This window comes from Castanea sativa, chromosome 1 (assembly GCF_040712315.1).
Source record: "Castanea sativa cultivar Marrone di Chiusa Pesio chromosome 1, ASM4071231v1".
Taxonomy (NCBI): domain Eukaryota; kingdom Viridiplantae; phylum Streptophyta; class Magnoliopsida; order Fagales; family Fagaceae; genus Castanea; species Castanea sativa.
Genome location: NC_134013.1, coordinates 61,541,059 through 61,564,292, shown reverse-complemented (window position 1 = coordinate 61,564,292; position 23,234 = coordinate 61,541,059). Strand labels below are relative to the sequence as shown.

At 37.2% G+C, this 23,234-nt stretch overlaps 2 protein-coding genes across 4 annotated transcripts; both read right to left on the bottom strand.

Annotated features, from left to right (window-relative positions):
- Positions 1 to 8,963: 8,963 nt before the first annotated feature.
- On the bottom strand, positions 8,964 to 11,793 carry LOC142610084 (putative pentatricopeptide repeat-containing protein At2g01510). Its single transcript, XM_075781798.1, has one exon. It carries the CDS (start codon positions 11,657 to 11,659, stop codon positions 9,200 to 9,202), a length of 2,460 nt encoding a protein of 819 aa, XP_075637913.1. The 5' UTR covers positions 11,660 to 11,793; the 3' UTR covers positions 8,964 to 9,199.
- Positions 11,794 to 15,354: 3,561 nt separating this feature from the next.
- LOC142614453 (uncharacterized) lies at positions 15,355 to 21,790 on the bottom strand. Of its 3 annotated transcripts, none has more exons than XM_075786975.1 (9): positions 21,457 to 21,789; positions 21,127 to 21,173; positions 19,648 to 20,883; positions 18,780 to 18,868; positions 17,418 to 17,520; positions 17,215 to 17,319; positions 16,587 to 16,704; positions 16,021 to 16,197; positions 15,355 to 15,746 (listed from the first exon to the last, which is right to left on the bottom strand). In XM_075786975.1, the coding sequence occupies exons 1-9, from the start codon at positions 21,665 to 21,667 to the stop codon at positions 15,592 to 15,594; spliced, it is 2,241 nt and encodes a 746-aa protein (XP_075643090.1). In that variant the 5' UTR covers positions 21,668 to 21,789; the 3' UTR covers positions 15,355 to 15,591. The 3 variants fall into 3 exon arrangements, with proteins under 3 accessions (XP_075643090.1, XP_075643095.1, XP_075643103.1); XM_075786980.1 differs by having other exon boundaries at positions 16,030 to 16,197; XM_075786988.1 differs by lacking the exons at positions 15,355 to 15,746; positions 16,021 to 16,197; positions 16,587 to 16,704 and adding an exon at positions 16,965 to 17,114 and having other exon boundaries at positions 21,457 to 21,790.
- Positions 21,791 to 23,234: the final 1,444 nt, after the last annotated feature.

Here is a 23,234-nt window from a genome sequence, read left to right as displayed (position 1 = left end):
CCCATATCTTGGATCTTCCTTTGGGGAAAGAATATCCTTTCTAGTGATGAATTTAACATGCTTCTTTTCACCCTGCTTGCTTTTCGTGAACGGGACTTCAACTGGGAGAACTTCACTAGGGATATCATCTTCTACATAAAACTTCGCATCAGCAAAGTGAGCTTCAGTTTCAGAAAAAGGCTTCAAGTCGGCATCTACTTTCTTTATTCCACCTTGAAGATACTTGAAACATTGATGCAAAGTTGACGGCACTATTCCGTTCCCATGGATCCATGGACGTCCTAACAACATGTTGTAGGTTGTCTTGGCATCAATGACATGGAACAAAATATTACTTGTCAATTCTCCAATAATTAACTCCAAGTGTATCATGCCGATGGCGCGTTGTCCTCTTTGGTTAAAACCTTGTATGACCAAGCGACTGTGTGATAATTCCTCCATAGCAAGACCAAGTCGTCTCATTGTCATTTTCGGCAGTATATTAATAGCTGAGCCTCCATCAATGAGAATGCGATCAATTTTTTACTCACGAACATAACCAGAGACATAAAGTGGACGATTGTGAGGCTTAGGGCCTAACAATAGATCCTTGTCAGTGAAAGTCAAGTCTGGGGAGCACGCGAAACATTCCTGTGTTTGTTGAAGTGTATTGGTACAAGGGGTGTAAATCTTTGGCTTTTCAAGAGCTTGGATGATCCCTTCTTTCGGTGAGGTGGAGGATTGCGAGGGTTCCACTTTATCAACCTGAGATTTGAGTTGTTCTAAAGATGATGAAGTCACATTTGAACTACCATGGTCAACACCTTTTTGTTTTTCATCAACTTCACAACGAGAGACCGTGTGAACAGCCTCCGCTGACTTGTTTTGAAAGAATCTTATGGGGAAAAATTCTTCCAATGTGAAAAGACTTCGAGATTTTTGGGTTTGTGTCGAATCATCACACATTTCCGTTCTTAGTCTTTCTTTCCTTTTATCATTCTTTCTTCTTAACTACGGCTGAATTTGGTTTTGTGGTCTTCTGGACTATTGGGTGATCAAATGAAGAAGGAATACTCGTCTCTTCTTCCATCTCTTACGAGTAACCAACGTCCAACCCTCTTCCTTATCCATTGTTGACTTTTTATCATCATTTGAATTATAATCAGATGCTTTTTGTGAGAGTTGAACTTGAACAGGTTCCAAAGAACCAAATCGGATGAACGTGGTATTCATCCTCTGCTTAGTAGTTGGAGACATGCAACTAGGCGACTCGCAAGCAAATGTTACAAGGTTTGACTGAGCAACATCACCAACATCTAAGTCGATTTTCCTTTCCTTGGCAAGCTTCATGATGAGTTCTTTAAGAACAAAGCATTTTTGGATCGGATGACTTATGATGCGATGATACTTACAATAGTTCGGGTCATCAACCTTTCCTGCTTCTTCCGGTCATTTGCATTCTGGCAATTCAATTAATTTCAAGTTGAGCAGTTGTTCTAGCATTTCGGGTATATCAGCATCAAGGAAAGGATACACCTTTTGTTCCCATTCCTTGAGTGATGAGCGACGCGTCTCGCGTCGTTGACCTCCCTCGGGCCTCTTCTCGTTAGCCTTTACATTTCCTGTTGAAATTTTGACTGGGGCAGGGTTGACATTCATAGAGTGTTTGACATTACTTTTTGTATTCCTGTCATTTCTCCTTATTTCTCGCCTTTCTTTCTTTTCTTCAGGTACGGGAGGTTTCACATTTTCATGGCAAGAGATACTCAATTCCATGTCGTGCGCACGAGTTGCCAATTCTTCGAATGTTCGGGGTTTTACCCCTTGTAGGATGTACAGAAGTCCCCAATGCATGCCTTGGATGCACATTTCTACAGCAGATATTTCAGACAGTCTATCCTTACAATCTAAACTCAAAGAACGCCACCGACTGATGTAGTCAACAACGGGTTCGTCTTTCCACTGCTTAGTATTGGTAAGCTCCATCATGCTTACCGTGCGGCGCGTGCTGTAAAACCGGTTAAGGAACTCCCTTTCCAACTGATCCCAACTATCGATTGACTCAGGTTCCAAATCTGTATACCAATCAAAGGCATTCCCTTTCAGAGAATGAACAAACTGCTTTACAAAGAGGCCTCCTCGAGTCCCTGCATTCTCACAGGTTTCTACAAAGTGCGCAACGTGTTGCTTAGGGTTTCCCTTGCCATCGAATTGCAAGAACTTGGGGGGTTGATACCCATTTGGCATTCTCATATCGTCAATGCGCTTCGTATAAGGTTTTGAATATATGAGAGAATGTGTAGAAGAACCTCCATATTGTGCTCGTATGGTGTTCGTTATCATGTCCTGCAGTTGTTGGACAGATATTGAGGCCAGTGAGGTGGAATGTCCTTGTTGAGAAGTGCCTTCACCTCCTTTTCCCTTATCACCCTTAGCGTTTTCTCCCTTCAATGTAAAGCCAGGAGGGTGCTCAAGGTCTAGATTTGACTCACCCGAATCTTGGACTTCCAGTTTGTTCATTAGGGTTGCAATTTGGACATCCTTATCTTCAAGTGCTTTTGTGAGAAGGATAACCCTTTGTTCCATTTCAGCCATTTTTTCTTCCACAGTAGAGGTGTTGGTCATCATTACTGGCATGACCTCTAGATATGATGGAGAAAACGATGAGACAGGATGAGTTAAAGGCATTTTGTTCCTTAGGCTTCTCATCACGGGTGAAGAGTTGATAGAAAAGGTCTTTGTTGAGGATGATTCATCATTGATCTCAAGATCCGTCGAGACAGATGAATTCTTAGCGGTGGCTTTCCTTTTTGCAAGAAAGTCTAGAGAGATGATATTATGAAGCTTGTTTTCTTTGGTTGATTGGGGTTGCGGTTGATCAAGAGCTTTGGATCGACTACGAGTGATTGGGCCGACATAATCATCCGCAACGGAAGCATCCATCACCGATTTTTGAGCATTCTTGTTAGAAGCCATCGAAGCTAGTAGCAGATCGAATTTCTTTTCTTTTGAAAGAGAATGAGATGAGAGGTAGAGATGTCCCACCGGGCGTGCCAGAATTTGTTGACGACTAAATTTCTTAGTTCGAAATAAATCAAACAAATAAAATAGTTTCACAAATACGAATTTGTATTGATAAATATGTGGTACAATTCTCTGTAATTACAAAAGAGTGATCCTCTGATTCGATCTCCTTGAAAGATTTTTTATTAGAATTGTGGTAATGTGATTTTGATTTGAACATAAGATATTCTTCAATTTGGCTGAGGAATGGATCGAAGATCTTTGAAACGGAATTACAATGAATCTCTGGCTATGAGCTTGTTAGAAATTCTTTGTTCTTCGTGTTCTTCGCGTTCTTCGTGTGTTCTTCGTGTTTGAAGGTTTGTGGTGGAAGTTCTTCGGTGCTTTAGAGGCTTGATTCCGTAGAGCTTCGTTGATTTATGGTCTGTTGAGGTTTCTGGAGGCTTTTGAGCTTGATTCCAGTGAACTTTGAGATCTGGACGAGTAGTTTGGATGATTTTGCTTCGAATGTTGTTTGTATTCGAGGTTGAAGTTCTTGAATTTCTTGGAGGCTTTGAGGTTTGATCCTGGCAGAGCTTCTAGGTTTCTGAACTCAAGATATCTTCTTCCTTCTCTCTGTTCTCTGTGTTGTCTCCCCTTCAATGTCTTGGGGAGGCTTCTATTTATAGGAGTTTAGGGGTAGGTGAGCGACACGTGGCGGAGTCTGATTGGTGACACTTGTCACAGCTTGATTGGTCCGCTTATGTCATCGCTTACACGTGCTGAGTGCTTGTGTCACTGCTTACACGTGCGAGGCTGCCTGTGTCATCGCTTACACCTGCTGATGCAGTTTCATGCCTTCATTTCAATGACACTTGGTGAATTTCTACTGGTTTCTGAATAGTGATGGCAAAACCTAGCAGCAGTACGTGGCGCTTTGTAATTGGTTGTATTTTGTGGACTTTGGTAGTATGATGCGTCAGCTTGTGATAGGTCGGGAATTTTCCCTTTCTACAGCCATCTTTTTCAATAATCTCAAGTACATCAACAACAGCAGAGAACATCAAATCAAGTTGAGAATAGTCCCATAATATGATCTCAACGTGTATCACCAAGACGTTTAAGATTTGTCTCTTGATTCAAATCTTGCCCACTTCTACATACATCATTCTCTAAATCTTCTTTAATTTTGGCAAATTGTGCATCTCGAAGAGCATCTCGTCTCTCACAAAAACCTCCAACAACAGTTACTAAATTACTAACCACATAAAAAAATTCAACAATGTTAATGTGATTTTTAGCAACGGCAACAAGTGTCTATTGAAGTTGATGAGCAAAACAATGGACATAAAATGCTAACTTATTCTCTTTCAAAATTAAAGTTTTGAGACCATTGATATCACCTTGCATGTTACTAGCCCCGTCATAACCTTGCCCACGTAGGTTCGATAAACTCAAATTATGTTCACAAAGTAAACATTCAATAGCATATTTGAGTGACAAAGCGGTGGTACTTGCTACATGTACAACACCAAGGAACCGCTCTATAATAATTCTTTTTTTGTTTACATAACGAAGAACGAGGGTCGGTTGTTTAGTTGTTTCATTAATTTGTTTGTCTTTTATAATGTATTGGTTAATTATACTGCTTTAATTATTGTTGTTTATCCTAACAATAAACTATATTGCTTTAATTTGTTATATTGTTTACACTAAAAGAGCCACTGATGTGCACATTACACATCCCATGTGTAGCACAATAATTAAAGCACTAAAGCAATGTAATGTGCAGCCTGGCCCCCCATGTGCCCATCTACCCCCACCCCACTCAACACACAAGCACACCTCATGCCTGATGCCCCCTGCCAATCAGAAAATTTCACAATCACACATTACACTAAAAGACAATTAATATCTCACCAACACCAACACCAACACCAACACACTACACACACCAACACCAATGGATAAGATAAACTGATAAATCCAAATTCAAAAAGTCAAAAACAGACAAAATATATTAATAAAGCTAAAGTTTGGCCAATCACAGATTTAGTTCAAAAGAGAGAGAGAGTTTCATTTATTTCATAATTTTCATTTCAGTTTAGAGAGAGAGAGAGAGAGAGAGAGAGAGAGAGAGAGAGAGAGAAGCTAGCTTAGTAAAATGAAACACCTTGAGGGAGGGAGTACCAGAGCAGCCGAGCAGGGAGGCTTGAAGGCTAAGGCCGCTGAGGCAGTGACGAGGCGACAAGCGATCTGCCGATCTCCGTCCTCCAATGAGGGTTAGCGACAAGCAACGACGACGAGGAGGGGCGAGCAAGCGACAACGACGATCTGGACTGGGCCGATCTCCGACGAGCGAGCTATGACCGATCCGATCTCCTTCTGTTGGCTTGAGGCTCAAGCGGCATTGCTTTGAGGGATTGAGTCTAGGTTTGCTTTAGGCCTTTAGTGGTTTTTTTTTTTTTTTGATAAAGCCTTTAGTGATTTCGACCTTTAGGGACAGAGGTGTTGCTCTGTTTTTTTTTTCTTTTTTTGGAGAATCTGTGGGTTTGCTACCTCTGTAATCTGTTGGGCTTTGCCATGGGCTTGGCTTTGTTACAATTTTTTTTTTTTTTTTTTTCAGATTTTAGTTCAAATTTTTTTTTTTGGGCTTTTTTTTTTTGCTTGAAAGTAAAACATATAAATTTTTTTTTAATTTGAGGGTGTTCCTAATTCTGTGATTAAGGGTGTTCCTAATACGGAGCAAATATAAAAAATTTTAAAAAAAAATTCAAGTTTTTTTTTTTTTTTAGATCAGGGTGTTCCTAGGAACACCCTGAGTTGCACGTGGCATCGCCATTGATCAAAATGTTTAATCTAGATTTACGCTGCTCAAAGTATGTGTTTGTGTAAAGTTGGAATTGAGTAATTGCAGGAGATTACTATTCAATTTCTGCAAAGCTCGATCGATTGAAAATTAGACTCAATCAATCGAAGCTCGTGCAGATTGTTTTTCTGCAAAATTTTCCAACTCAGCTCAAGCCCGTTTGACATGTAGGGTTTTATGTTTTATGTCTCATATAAATAAATAAAAAACCCTAGCCACGTTTTAGAGGTTGTTGTTATGTTGTATATGTGAATCTCTTGTGAGATCTAAAGGTGTTTACCTTCATACATACTTAGGGTTATCAAGATCAAGATTGATGTCGAGAGCTTGGTGATCGCTTTAGTTGCTGTTTCAAGAGTTTAAAGAAAAACACAAGTGGGTGTACTTGTGGATGTTGTGAATCTGAGAAAGAAGTAGTCCGTGAATTCGGAGCTGTCACGTGGTCATGGTAGTAAGTTTTCTACTCGAGGTAGCAATAGGATGTCAGTGGTCTAAGTCGCTATTGTAAAACTTCAATTCTTTCATAGTAGATCTTGTTTTACCTTGAGGATAGTTAGGTTAAATCCTCCCTAGGATTTTTACCGGTTTGGTTTTCCTAAGTTATTATATCGTTGTGTTCTTTATTTTTCGCATTGTTCACTTGATATGATTTACTTGTGTTAACCTAGATTTGAATAATTTATCTAAGTAATCACTTGGCTAAATAACTATATTAAACAATTGGTTTTTAAGGAGCCTAAAAACGTACAAGTAGTATCAAAGCAGGTTAGCTCTAGTGTTTAGATCTTTTGATCTAAGAGTTGATCATTGACCCCTGTTGTCATGGAATATGATCACTCTCTTGTGATCCCACCTCATTTTAATGGGAACAACTATGCTTACTGAAAAGTAAAAATGAAAGCATTCCTGAAATCCATTGATGAGAGGGTTTGGAATTCCGTTGAATATGGATGGGAGAAGCCGACTACTCCTGTAAGCGAGTGGCAAACTTCTCAGAAAGAAGCAGCCGCTTTTAATAGTAAAGCCATGAATGCTATTTCAATACTATTTCTATGGAAAAATTCAAGAGGATCTCAGATGTTGAAGTTGCTCATACTGCATGGAATATTCTCCAAACTGTACATGAAAGCACAAAGGCTGTTAAAATCAATAAGTTGCAGCAGTTAACAACTAGATTTGAAAGCATTAGGATGTCTAATGATGAAAGTTTTGATGAATTCTGTGCGAAGCTTAATGACATGCTCCAAAATTAAATTTATATTGCTTTGATTTTTCTTCATCCCTTGTTTATCTAATGGTAATTTTCTACATGTAAGCCGCTTTTCATCATTGTTTATTTATTCTGATCTTTGGGCCTTTCTGATACAACTCCCTGCCACTCAGAGCACCTTGAATAGCAGTGCTTTTAATGATTCTGCATAGCTTATGATGTGACCTTGTAATATTTTGCAAATTACATAAAAACAAACCATTCAGACTATATATTTTGCTCATTTTTTGAGTTAGCGTGGAGGTTGAACTGGACCCTATAGTTTAAGGGGGCAAATTGGAATTAACCCATAATAATACAAAGATAAACTACCCCTCTAAACATTACCGCCTCTTAGTCATTAAAAAAAATGCAAGGATAACGGATTGCAGCCAAAAAGTACCATATTAACAAGAAAACTAAAAATGTGCTCAAAAGTGAAAAACAAGATCCATCATCAGAGCTATACGAATGCCACAATAAAATGAGACCTTTAAGCAATGAATTAAAATAGCTCAGTAGCTGAAGCTCATAATACTTTACTGGTTGAAACTTCCCACATCAAGTATTATTTGACGTAGACTGACCCAAGCAAGAAAGTGAAGATGCAAATAATTCCTTAGCCTACACATAAATTTTGAAGAAATGGATGACACTTGGAAGAGAGAGAGAGAGCGCGAGAGAGAGAAACTTTGAGAAAAATCATATGGTTGAATTGATAAGCCAAACTCACACCTCTGTGTACCCTATCGACAAACATTTTGCATAATCATTAGCCACATGTAGGTTTCTGTACCAGTAACTCCATCATGATGTTGAGCAATTGCTAAAGCATTTGCCAGTGATTCTGTACTGGGCTCAGAACTACTCTTTCCTTTGAAAAACTCTAGTTGCCTTGCAGCCAATTATTCATTAGAGATAAATAAATCTCAAACTCCAAATTTGTTATTAGACTGTTCCAATTAAATCCATCATTCAAACTGAAATAGTCAAATAAATGATACCAAATAATAGCCACTCATTATTCTACATAGTGCTTCAAGGCTGGTCTACTGGTAAAGTATCTTGTCCAGTATGCATTTCCACTATCTGCATAACTAGCATGGTGCATGCTTCAAACTTTAAGAAAAGGTTGAAGTGGAAAACAACAAGAAACGGGTTATATAACACCCAAACGTTACTCTTATGGGAAAAAGTCATCAATCTTGATTGGCCAGGATTCATCTGTAGCAACTTTGCATCAGTATATATGGATGGGGTAGAGTATAGAGCATTGACAAGCCCATCCTGGAAAGCCAATTAGAACAAAAAAAAGTTTCAGAAAATAAAAGAAGGCTGTGAAACGACAAGGCAGAATTTACTGACACAACAAAAAATTCAGCATTAAAGAGAGAGACAGAGAGGGAGAAGAAGAAGAAGAAGAAGAAGGAAGACATATGTATGAACTAAAACTTATTTTAGAATGGCCCGTATTCATGAGATGGAACTATTAACCCATTTAGCAGGACCATAGCAAGTTTGATTAATGTTAAACTCTTATGGCCAAACCTGAATAATTATGTGTAAAGAAATGGGATATATAAAATGAAAATTCTGCACAGCTTTTAAGATTATATCCTGCATATTTTATCAATCCTAATAAGTTTTAAGGCTGATATAATACAGGCCGAAACTGAGCGCAATGGCATATCCCAAATGCTGTAACTGAATAGGAGGGGAAACATCATTAATCTCAAATGTGAAACCATCAGGAGGGCCATAATGCCTAGGGAATATCCCTGTGAATATTTGCAAATGAAGTTTGCAACAGGAGTCAAAAGAGTACATGAAATATCATTGAAGTAGAACACAGAAAACAAGTAGTAAATTCTCAATTCAAAAACTTTGAAAGGGTCTAAGAATATAGACATCATGTCCCTCCCTAAACTGTGAAGATGAACCAAGGGCCTTGGAACCCCGTCAAACAATCTCAAGACTCTTGTCATTTAGTCGCTTAGCTCTATCTTGGTAATCAATTCGAGGAAAAAAGAGGGAATCAAATCTTAACTGCAACAGAAATTAAGACACATTATAATCCACCCATTTGGGGTTTATAAAGGTCACCAATAGTCCCCACAAGAGCAAAAACCATCTCTAAAATGATGGAATCTGCTTGAATCCCTGACTGTGATTTCCCTTGCGACAATCCTTGAGATCACCTTGATTGCAGCATGGCAGTCTATGCAAGCTCTTAGATTCTTCATCACAAGTATAGGTGACCCTTCTGGTGTACTGATCAGAGCATATGCAATTGCTAAGCGTTCACTGTGATATTTAAGAGACTCTGCTTTGATCTCCTCGTCTACATTGTGAAGGGCACAACTTGTGTCTGGCTTGTATCCTTCCTTTTCCATTTGCTTCGCCAGCATATCAATCTTTCTCATGATATCCCCCATTTGTGGGTGGGATTTGTCATTTGCTGAGAAGACATGATTCTTATGTTCGATTTCAACCCAGCTATAAGCAGGGACCTTTTTAACTCCTCTATCCCTCATTGCCTTCTTTACCTTTCCAACATTGTCCCACTGGCCTACTGCTGCATAAATATTGGACATATTGACATAAGGAGCAGCATCCCTAAGCTCTTCCATACTGAAAAGTTGGTCTGCTGCTTTCTTAGCCAATTCTTGATTTTTATGAATTCTACATGAATTAAGAACTGATGACCACATAATCTCATCAGGTTCAAATGGCATTTGAGCCATCAACTTCTCTGCTTCATCAAAACGTCCACTCCGACACAACACATCAACCAATGACGCATAGTGTTCTTTTTTGGGAACAAGTTTATAAACTTGAGTCATGGAGTTGAAGTATTGCAATGCTTTGTCAATGTGCCCACAATGGCTGCAAGCAGTTAAGACACTAAGAAAGCTAACTGAATCTGGTTGAAAACCTGACTGGACCATTTGTTCAAAAGACATAAGAGTGCCTACACCATCTCCATTCTGTGCATAAGCTGAGATTAGGGCATTCCAAGAGACTGGGTTCCTTTCAGGCATTTCTTTAAAACTTTGAAGTGCATCTTTTAATGACCCACATTTTGCATACATATCTACGAGTGCACTTCCAGAAAATACATTTGACATAAATCCTGATCTGATTACAAATGAATGTAACTGTTTCCCTAGTGAGAGGGAGGCTAAATTTGCAGAAGCCCTCAAGATGCTAGCAAAAGTTGCCTGGTCAGCACTTACATTGGTTCTACGCATCTCATTGAACAGTTTTAGGCTTTCTTCATGTAGTCCTTTCTGAACATAACCTGAGATCATCGCAGTCCACGGAACTGTGCTTTTGTGGGCTAAATTTGCAAATATCTTTTTGGCTTCCTCAAATCTGCCACATTTGGCATACACGTCAACCAAAGAATTTCCAACCAGAACTTCTGAATCAGCTGTTGACACAATAGCTTGGGAATGAATTTGTCGACCCATTTCCAAGTCCAATGTATTGGCTGCAATGCTCAACAAGGTTGCAAGAGGGAATTGCCTGCGATCAAATCTGGTATACTGTAATTCCTGGAAAAGATCAAGAGACTCTTTGACTTTCCCATCCCATGCGTAACCTGATATGATTACATTGTATGATACGCCATCCAACTCTGGCATCTCATCAAAAAATTTCCTTGCTTCAAGCACACGACTGTGCTTTGAGTAGAAATCGAGTAAAGCATTCCCCACAAACACATTCCAAACAAAGTTGGTCTTCACCACAAAAGAGTGAATTTGCTGCCCAAATACTATGTCATCTAATCCAATCCCAGCACATAGAATTGCGGCAAAAGTAAACTCTGAAGGCTTGAAACCAAAACGCTGCATTTGCATAAATAGCTTTATTGCGTCTTCATTCATCCCATCTTTTGAGAACCCTGTTATCATGGCATTTAAAGTGACGCAATCTCTTTCAGGCATTTCCTGAAAAAGCTGACAAGCTCGATCTAGGCAACGTGTTTTGCAGTAAGCATCAACCAAGGAATTGCAAACCATGAGAGTCGAATCAAATCCCAATTTAACAATATGGGCATGGACTTGAACAACTTCATTCGCCGTCTCTGAGTCACTGCATCCAGATAAGAGAGTCGCAAAGGTTATATAATCCGGTTCTGTCCCCCACCTACACATCGCGGCAAAAAGCTTAAAAGCTTCTCGAAATTGATTAGATTGTGAATACCCACCTATCAAGATTGTCCAAGTCACTGCTGTACGTTCGATCATGGCGTCAACCAACTCTCTAGCATAAGAAAGATTGCCCGATTTCACATAACCGGAAATCATCATGTTCGTCGAGATTGTATTCTTCTGAGGCATTTGATCAAACAGTTGACGTGCATGGGACAATTCACCTCTTTGGAGAAAATCGTTGACCCGGAAGTTAAATCGGCATGTTTGTGGATTGAAGCCCGTTTTGATGATACGGGCATCGATAAAATAATGGACATCATTGAGAGGTAGCTTTGGAGATTGAGAGGCTCTTAAAGAAGCAAAGGTTTGAAGCGCATTTGCTCTATGTAAAGGTTTCATAGGAAACAAAGAAACATAGAAATTAGTTTCCTAATAATGATGAGCGCGCCATTTCATTTTTTCAAAACCTAAACTAAACTTATGAATCAGTGACGTGGAGGACTGCTTAGTATACCAGACATGGTTTTTTTGGGACTGATTGTACGAATAAAAACTTAAAACTTAAAAAGTTTTAGACTCTATTGGGTCCGGGCTTAAGCCTCAGTGCATTTTCATCTGAAAATTCTATCTTATTTTATTTTATCATTTAAAAAAGATACTTTATTAATTATATTATACCATTTTACAATGTGAGAGGGTTTGGATAGCACGTCGCGTCTGCGTCCAGCTTTCCACGTTTTGTTTTTTTTTTTTTTTTTTAAGACCAGCTCTTAGTGTACTGTTCATGGGACATGAACAGTGCACTAAGGCATATGAACAGTAAAAAAAGAGTAAACAGTAATTTTTTACACATTTAAAAATTATTTTGCTACAGTGTTTTCAGTTTTCAGTTTTCAGCAATAAGTTCTATCCAAACGGACCCTATATCTAACATCTCAATTTTTATTTTACAATACAACATATTAAAATAATATATCTACACAATAAAATAATATATTTCAAAACATAAATAAAATCCAAAAATGAGAGAGGGAGAGAGAGACAAAGATTGAGACGTGAGACACAGAGTGAGAGGAAAGAGAAATGAATAAAAAAAAATTATTTTCTTTTAGAATTGTGCTACAGCATCATCACAAATTTGTGATGGTACTGTAGCACAATTCTAAATTTTTTTAAGATACCAGGCCAATACAATGCCAAATGCGGGGCCTTTTAGTACTTTAATGCTAAAATTTGCTTACATAAGTCATTTGCAAGGCCAATTGTGAATGCTCTTAACGTAAGTAGTGGAATAAAACAACCGGTCTACTTATGCATAAATTAGCAAGTAACCACCTGTCAGACGTTAAACTTATGTTTTATTTCATTTTTTCATAAAAATTTTCTTTAAATGGATTATTAACCACTGTCCTTAGGACATTCATTAGCATATATATATATAGACATAATAATAAGAAACTTGAGGGAAAGTTCAAGAGTTTGAAACCACTCATGGCATCATGATGCACAAAACTAACATTTTTGGTTTAAAAAAAAAAATAAATAAATAAAAGCAGTAAATACATAAACGAGAAGAGCTTATTCTAGAAAATCAAGGATAATTCTCTTCAATCCAAGAAAATTCTATCATCAACAGTAATAGGTCTATCCTGATGTTGATTTCATATAAAAACCTTAGGATTATTCGGAACATAAGATGCAAAACCGAACATAAATATCCAAACTCAACAAATGAAACCAAGGTCCCTCCCCACGTAAAAGCGCTTGATCCTCTCTGCCAGTCAGATGAGGTGCAAAAAGGGAATATAATAATAATGAGCAATCTGGTAAAGCTTACAATAAACTAGACTTCAGCATGCCCTTTCCCCTCGTGATGTCTGGTAGTCTGCAAACACATTTTTATATAACATTACTAGCAACCTGGAAGATATTAATTAGTGAATAATGAATATTAAAGATATTGAGCGCTAGAGACATAACAATTTCCTTTTTCTTTTGGGTATCTGCAACGCATATGAAGTGCATTGGCTTTGCTTCCAGATGGGTTAAAAGAAAAGTTAATGGAAACAAGAAAAGAGAAATGAATTCAGGGGCTTGTATGAATCTGTTCACTCTATTTTAGCAGCGGATGCCTTTGGTTATTTGATGATGATATTATCTCAAAAAAGGCTCTGGAACGAAGTGATGATGCTGAGGCTAGTTCTCATGTACCAGGTTTGCAAGAGCAAAGTTCAGACTCTAGTCGTCTAGAAAATTACTTCAGAGAGCTCCAATCACTTCTTTCAGACTCTCCTGCACTCAAAAGGAAATTTTCTTGTAGACAAGTAGATGGTACTGTAACTTTTGTATAAATAGTTACTCCAGTTCAGATTTGGAAAATGGCAAACAAAAGAGAAAAGGGTCCTCACAATTTCGGTGCCATTTGTTTTCGAATTTATTCTAGTTCCCCTAAAGAAAATCTTGTCACTTTGGTTCAAAAAATACAATGATTATGTCAGTAATCCATATGTTTGTAGAGGTACTACTTGTGAATCTCAATGATTTTTTTATACAAAGAATCATCAATCATGTGTTTGAGCTAGAATAGTGCTAGAATGGGTGATCTCTTGGGAAGTGCTCATGTTGCACCCCTTTCTTAGTACTTGTCAAAAAAAGAAAAAATCATGTACCTGCAAGAGTGAGACACTTGTTAAAGTTAAATATTATCCATTTGTAACTGCAATTGACCTGTAGAAAAACATATATGTATTATGTGTGTATCTAATTTTTAAGAAGAGTCAGAAAATGAGCAAAAACTGATGTTCTACGAAACAGGCTATATAGTCTAAATCAACAAGCTTATAAGTGTCAGTAGTTTGTTTTAGTGACATTGTCTCTTGATTCCTCCTGTACCCTATTGTGTAGGGGAGCTATTACATGAACCATGCAATTGATATCCTATTATGTACTCCGCCTAAAGACTGTCAAAATTGAGACTTCTATGGCTATCATCAATATTCATGTTTCTGCTTTATTATTATGTGTTCAATTTGGGTCTGTGGATTTCAGTGCAGAGTGAATATTGATGTTCTCTTGAATAAGATGCTTAAAAGTGAGAGTTTGTTTTACTTTAGGCAATTGGAGTTTTGACATGATCACCTTCTATTATAGTTGTAAAAATACATATAAGAATACCCCCGGGTAGCACAATTGGCTGGGACAACCAAGCCTCATGAAGCGAGAAATGCAAATCAGATGGCATGGTGAGTCGGTGACGAGTAAAGCAATTAGTCAGCATAGCATAAACTTGACAGATAATAATTATACAAACTAATAGACATGCAACTGGAATAAATTACGGCATTCTCCTAGAAGCTTATATATTCTTCAAATTTATATTATACCAAATCTAAATGATTAAAAATTTTATATATCCAGAAAACTCAGAAGATTGCCCCCATTTGCAGTTTTCACATAAACCAGAAAACTCGAAAGAAAAGAACACGAGGCAAATAATCAAACAGCCCTGGTGCAAACGCACACATGTAAACCAACCACCTAAAAACCATGATTAATCAGAGAAAGAACCAAACCAAAAATATCAAAAGCAGTTGCTAACAATAATGATGCAGGCAGTGTTCAATATAACGCAGTAATAGCATGTGTTATATAAATTCCCTTTACTAGGTTAGATTAATTTTCAAACTGCTAAGGATGGATTCTAACGACATTAAATTGAGTTTTTTTAATAAAAAATAATAATATTATACAATGTGTAATCACTCCAAACTCAATTTCTCAATCTCCAAGTCCTAAAGATTCTGCTTCCAATCTTTGAAATTTGAATGCAAAATAATTTTCACATCTGTCCCAAACCCAACTCTACAAAATTGGAAGGGCAAATCCTTCAGCAGACAAACTTTGTTGTTGCTGGAGACCTAACTGTATTGTATTAATGTTTTGTTTCCATAATAAGAGCATATAGTGAGTTGCTTCAAAACCCTCTGAAGCCGAAAAGGTGTCTCATTCTCATACATTTGATACATGCATCCTCCCTCTCATAGCATAGGAAACTCCACCACACCAAAAAAAAAAATAAGAATAACAAAACAGAATTGGGGTATTGAAGTGTTCACTATAACATCTGCATCAGAATTGGCGAATTCTTACAAGCACCTTGGCTAAGTCGCTTAATTTATTTTTCCACAATTATATTGCATTGCAGAGAACATTTATAATAATCCCAATTACAACAACATTATCGTAAGTGCTGGAATTTACAAGGTCCGAAATTCCAATTAAAATAAAACCATGCATTTACATTAAAGGTTTCTTAGTTAGCACCAAAGCAATCAATATCGACGACCACCAGCGGTTGACAAAAGTACTCGACTTGGTTTTTTTCCTTTCTTCCCCAATTCAGTCATCTTGGGCCCATCCAAAGTTTCAGCAGACTTTCCCCTCGATATTATATTGACAAAAGAGGGTGCGCCTGCACTCTTTGAACCTACGGAAACAAAAAGGTCCAAAAATCAGGGCACTGAAATTTCCCAGAAACAGATTTTTAACAGCCACTACTTTTTATAAATTTGATAATTACAATTTGGGGGGGGTGGAGGGGGTGTTGGATTCAACCCTGACATCAGGTAAAATAAAATAATATAAAAACTAGTTTACTGGGCTACTAATGATCCTTCCAATGATGTAAGTTATGAAGAGGGTTCTTGCATAACATTTGAATCTAAGAGCCAAAGCTCATTCTAATTGCTTTAGGGAAATACCATCTATACCAGATGGATTGCTTGTCACTCCTTTGTCTGGCAAAGAATTGGATTCTTGAATTTTCAGAGCTGGAGAATCGTGCGCAGCAGCAAAACCAAGCCTTGTAACATTCGAAAACAGTTTCCTTTCCCCGACAGTTGGAGGGCTCGATGATGTCACAGGAGAACTTCCCAAAGCTATGAAACGTGAAGATGAGAATTAATAAATGAGTTTAAACTAATGAAATGTAAAATGGAATCACAGAAGAAAAAAGGAAATGCTACAGATTAAAACAGCCATCAGGATCCCAGTTGAATTTCACAACTACACATCCTTTCTAATTGATTAGAAGGTCCTGATGCTAGAAATTAAATTACCATTGTTGCAAGATTTCCCAATACATCCAGTAGGATTTTTTACTTTCAGGAAAGACATAAATTAAGGAACCCCAGAAAAAATTTTCATAAGCCAAAAATTGGGTCACCTCATGTTTTGCACAGAAGAGTACCCAAAAGGAAAAAATTTTACTCTGGTCATCACCAATAGTATAGTCTGCACATTTTCTAACAGAGATCTATCTGATTACCTTCAAAGTCATCCATAGAATACGTAGGGGAGTCAACATGAATGGACTGTCCAAAACTGTATATTTCAGGCACAGTATATGCAGTAGCAGCTTCAGCCTTAATTTTCTCCCTCCGCTCCTAGAAATAAAATCACATATAATTGGGAAAGAATGGACAAATTCATGTTAAACTCTCCCCAACATAAATAAAACAAAACAATCTGGAAAGAACTCAACCAACAAAACAGACCGTGCTTTAAATTATTTTTTTTTCTACAATTTGTGTGTGCATGGGTGAGAGGCAACTTAGGCAAGCACAAAAGAATCAATATTGAGAACAAAGAGATCAAACCTTCATTCCCTAAAGCTCCATCATAAACTACAATGTAACAATATATGCCATCCAACACTTTCCTAACAACAGGACATTATACTCATGGGTTTTTCTTTGTTATAAAGTAGCCCACCTTAGGTTTTATATTGCATACTGTGCTCCTCACCTTAAGACTTTTCATGTAATAAATCTATAAATCATAAGAGGGTATGTGTCTGCATAATGGACATAAATTCATTTAGCCTAGCAAAGAACAAAAAAGATTTAGATTAAGTGTCCAAAAACATAAGCATGATGCAGACCAGGTGATGCTACCTTCTTGACAAGTTGTTTCCTCTGCTTTTCACGCTTCTTTATTTCGTCCAGGAATGGATATAGGGCATCGGGAGGCAGTATCTCACTCGGATCAATTTCACAAAACTGAAAGGGAAAAAAAAAAAAAAAAGTGGCTAACAATTAGAAATAATAAACAAACCATATGAATAATTGATGGAGAAAAAATGTCGATAGAAAGGTACCTGAAATGTTGTTGTTAGAGAAAAATGGCTTAAGTAACGATAGCGCCTCCTTATGGCCTCAGACTGGGTGACTGTCTCCAATTGTAAAATCCTTCCACTTATTCTGCAATTAAAAACTTGTCAAAAAGCCCATTGACAAAAGTACTTCAGTTAAAAAGAAGAAATTTAGACTTTAGTGACATCATTTTCTAAGTTTTAAATTATTTTCAGCCTAACGCCCAGAAGGTCTAATGAAAAATCTTCACATGTATTTGCATAAACACATTGAATCCTCCAACTACCAGTGAGACAGATATCTTATAGTTTCTGATACAAGTGCAACAAATGGGAATTGTAAGTTAAGTATGATGAAGGTTCAAAATTAGCATAAGATACAAGAATCTTATTTTGCAGATGCAATTTAAGGCTGCGTTTTTAGGGCCTGTAAAATAAAGTCAAACGGAAAATCATAAACTTTAACCGTAAAATAAGCCCTTTGACCTAGAAAATATTTTACACTTCTATTTTACCTTCAAATGACTAAAAACACCCAAAGAGAGAGAAAGAGAGAAAGAGCAAGAAGAGAGAGTGAGATCGAGCTCGCGCCGTCGAGCTTAGACCGTCGCCCCAAGCCCAGATGTGCCGTCAAGCTCGTGCCAATGAGATCGAGCCGCGAGATCGCGCCATCGAGATCGCGTCGGCGAGATCGAGCTGTGAGATCGTTGGCGAGATCGCACCGGTGAGATCGAACCCCTGATCGCATTGCCGAGATCGAGCCGCCGCCGCCCTCTAGATCGAACTCTTTTCGTCTCAATCTCAATGCCGCCTGAAGCCTACCGCCATTGGACCGGTCTCGCCACCCATGACCAATCTCTCTCTTTCTCGATCTACCTCTCCCTTTCCCTCGATTTGCGATCACTCTCTCTTCCTCCTCCCTCTCTCAGTTTGACCGAATGGTTTTGTTTTGAGAATGGTTTTGTTTTTATTTTTGTTTCTTTAAAAGCTTATATATTGCAATTTTCTATTATAAAATTTGTTTGGAAGCTGAGAAAATGTGAGAAACTAGTAGAAAATTTGCATTTTCAAAATGTTACCAAACACTTGAAATCATTTTCTAATATAATTTTTAAAATGCAACCAAACACTAGAAAGTATTTTCCTTTCCCGAAAATATTTTCACTTGAAATTATTTTACACTCGGAAAATATTTTACATTGAAACAAACGCAGCCTAAATTACAATGTTTCAAGAAGTTCTTCATTCTGGACAAACATTTTTTTTTTCCTGTTGGAGTGGGAAGGATATAAAAAAACTCTTCATAATAATTTTCAAACGCTTCTAATCACACAGTAAAGAACATAATTCAGTTTTTTTCCCCCAAACCTGTGTGGAAGCATATCATAACTCCCATAATGGTGTAGAAGACACTTCATGTTTAGTGGATGAAGAATGAGGTGCTGACCATCAGCTGCCTGAAACAGGCACAAGCAGACAACACAAACTATGACAAAGGTCAAATGTCAATCATAAAATCAGAAAACGTGGAAAATCATATGATTGTTGATAAATGATATTGAATAGCAATTAGCAGGGACTAATAGAACATTATCTTTTTTTTATATATATAAATAAGACTAATAGAACATTATCTTTCTAGGTACCTAACCTTTTGTAATTCTTTACACTTCTTTGTATTCATAAGTTCATTTCATATACACAAAGTAGTCTTATTCAATAAAATTTTTAATTTAAGGTGCTCACTAATATCAGCTACTCAAGAACTTTGGCCATGGTAACCGTTAAACAACTGCAAGTGAGAAACACCTCTGCAGATTTTCCTTTCTAATAAAGGAAAACAATTAGTGCAATTACTGGCTTCTTCTTTCCCATTTTCAACACATTTATTCAACATTACTATTTTAAACCTCACTTGAATTTGATTAAAGATACACGATCCTGCAAATGGTCAGGCCTGAATAAAGAGACAGTATGTTTAAATATTGTGCTCTACTCTTTAGATAGCTTCAGCAAGACTATGGCAGCTAAATAATTCCATCAATGATCAAAACTGAATTTATGAAGTCCTACATATAGATTGAACAATTTATTAGATCCACACCATAAGGTCCACGGTCCACTACCTAATTCCCTATAAAACTGATCTGCCTAAAACTGAAACAACTCTTTTCTTCATGACTAAATAATGTTATAAAACAAAGAAAGAAGAAAATGATATGTGAATATCAGTAACCTGGTAGAAATTGTACGAGTTCTTGTCCTTTCCATCTCCAGTGTCATTTGAGAGCCTTTCCTCATATGAGGAAGATAGAAGTGTGTCTTTCCCTTCCAACAATTCATTCTCAACCGTAGTTTGATCAAACCAAGCCCCTCCATTTGCATTTTCTAGTATCAAATTATCTGACCACTTGATTTGGTCATTTACATCAGCAGACACAGTTTCACTGCAACCACACGCTTCATGATCAGTAATTTTAAATGATTTATTGCTGTCGCAAGCCCGGTGGTCATTCCAATACTTCTTCCTCTGTTCTAATTGCTCCATTGCAGCACACACATATGGAAGCTTCTCTAAGTCATCAACAAGGCCCGAATCTGCTCTAACTAACCAACTATCTAGATCAGATATTGCTTTTCTGACTGAAAGATCCACATCTGAAGTAAATGTAAACTTAGAAAAGGGATCATAGATTTCATCATTGCGACAAGACATGATATCCATCTCTTGCTCACTTTTATGTGACAGAGTAAATGAATCCTTCTGTCGAGTCAAAAGCATGAACTCTACTGTATCACCCACACAAGATTGCTTGACATTTTCAATGTAGATGGTGTATAAATCCTTTGGTGATATCATCACAAAACATAATGGACATCTTTTCCAGCTGTTGCCTTTATTATCCTCCTCACCCATTAACAAGTACTGTAAAATACATGGGAAACAGAAGATGTGCCCACATGAGGTAATTTGTGGACATAGAGGAGACTCCAAACAAATTGGACACTGTACCAGAAATGGGGTCGAATACCTTACACATATTATATCCTCCCACCTCAACATTTTATCTGGATCCATCGATTCAGGTGTATAATTTCCAGAATCTAACACCACGAATTTGTAATTTGCCTGAAGAAATAGATCTTTGTTGTATGGCCTTGTCTTCTGCTGCCTTCTTGGTGGAGGAGCCCTTGGTTGATGTTGAGGACGAGAAATGGGGTCATAATGAAAATTCAGCAAGTGGTTACCATTCATCATCTGGCCTTTTCTACCCGATAAATGCACTGTGCTTCCATGAGAGTTTGAAGACCCAGTATTCTGCTGGTTGCGAGGAGAGCCGATGTTTCCTGACATCTTCCCTCTGGACTGAGAGGATCCAACCCCTCGTCCACCTGAGTGACACTGGGAATTTGTGTCACTATTTTGATGAGAAAAACTCGTCTTACCATTTGGTGTCCCTAATTCAGTCACCTATAGAAACAAGAAAAACAGGAGAGGATGCCCAATGTCAGCTTCGACAATCACTAAAAAAGATTGAAAATTGCCACAACTTCCACTTCCGTCATTGTTACATAAAACCATATTAGACCAACTAACTACTAATCTAATCACACATTACAAAGAAGCTTCATTGATTCTACACGGGCATTGTACAAATATACAAATTTATATAGCTACAAAAAAAAAGGCTGAAACAACTAAAACCAAATATACCTTTTTGGAAGATCCACCAGAAGCCTCTGCAGCTGAAACCAACGGCCCTGCCACACACAAACACACATTTTAATAACTAAACAGGTAGCAGTTAAATATCAAACACCATCACAATTCACAAACTCAAAAACCCATTTACCCAAAAATTAAAAAAAACCCTCTGCACTGTATTCTAATTCCTAATCATATACGCATAAAACAAGCTTAAAAGATTAGGCTCTTAACCTCAATTGACCTTTTTAGAACAGAAAAGCACAACAATTTACGTTAAATTCCAACAATTCAAACATTACTAAATATATATTAGAAAAAAAAAATTAAGATTAAAACCTGAAGTAAGGGAGGACATAGGGATTGGAGAGAGGGAGTCAGAGATCTGGAGCGATCCAAATTGGCGGGAAAGAGCGGACGGAGATTGAGGTTGAGATTGAAATAAGTGGGTTGGTGTTGGATTTCCATGTTGGGAATTAGGGTTAGGAGAGATTGAAGAAGAGGAAAACGACGACGTAGAACCTTGAGTATTGTTGGGCAAGATGGACATGAAAATCTTCGAAAGTACTTGTGGGAGCGAGATAGAAAGAGAGAGAGAGAAACAAAAGTCAGAAGAGAGACCTGTTGCGGTTTCGATTCGATTGTATTGTTGTTGCGCCTTTTAGCCTTGTAGTAATAACAAACATTGATTTTTATTGTCTCTCGGTTTTTTTTTTTTTTTTTATTAATTAATTACAATTAATAATCTAAAAAAGGGTTTGCGTTTTTCTTTGTTTGGAGTATCTACTTCTTTGCTGCCGCATCTTCCACCGAATATATTCAGCACCTTTCTTTGCTTACGGATATGCCCATGCTCTGTCTCCTTATTTCAATTTCAATTAAGGCTGCGTTTGTTTTGGCTTCAAACTATTTTAAGAAATTATTTTACTCCTCAACGTATGTTTGGTTGTATATGAAAAATAGAATTTTCCGAAAAAGCATTTCATTTGACCATAAAATAAAGGCTTTGACTCGAAAATTGTTTTCCTTTCTATTTTCACTTCAAACCATTTTCGGACTCGGAGGTGCAAAGAAAGAGAGAGAGAGAGAGTAGAGAGATCTCGCCCCAACCCATGCCGGCGAGATCGCGCCTTCGAGATTGCGCTTCGAGATCGGCCTTCACCATCACTAATCTGATTCGCGCCGCCTCAATGCTCAAACCCATCTCCAATGAACCCAGTCTAATCGTGCTCGCCTTCGCCTCTGTCGCGCGATCTCGCCTCAACGTCAAATCCAGTCGCCTCTCTCTCTCTTCATTCTTCTCTGACCGGATTTGATGATTTTTTTTTTTGGGGTTTTGTTTGTTTTGTGTTTCTGTATTGAGAAATGATATTATATATCTGTTTGGTAGCTGAGAATATGTGAGCAACAAGTAGAAAATGTGTTTTCTATAGTATTTTCAATAACATAACCAAACACTAAAAAATATTTTTCAAATTATTTTTTTAAATGCCACCAAACACTAGAAATTATTTTCTTTTCCCGGAAATATTTTCACCTGAAATTATTTTACACCCGAAAAATATTTTACACTCAAACAAACGCACCTAAGAAAAAAAAATTTTTGAGTGGTTTTAGAAAAAAAAAGTGACATACGTTATGTTTACAATATTTTCTTAACATGGTAGAAAAAAAATTTAATAATTAGTTCAAATTAGAACTAATATCAACTTATCATCTAAGATTAATTGGGAACATATTGTAGGAGTAGTACTTCTCTTTAAAAATTATAACAAATTAAATCTCAACATATTTAAGTAAAATTCCATTTGTGTTTCAATTTTTCAATATAGGTTAATTGTTTAATTTAATTTTTTACCTTTTCAAAACTCAAATTTTATAACAAATTAAATCTCAACTTATTTAAGTAAAATTCCATGTGTTTTTAAAAATTTTAATATAGGTTAATTGTTTAACTTAACTAGCTACATTTTTCAAAACTTAACTTTTAATTTGTTACTTTTAAGTTCACTACAAATAAACTAGGTTTAGATGGCATTTTTTTTTTTTTTTGGTGTTTTTGCCAACTGCCACTAAAGTGTGGGCATATAACCATCACAATAGAAAACACCACGATA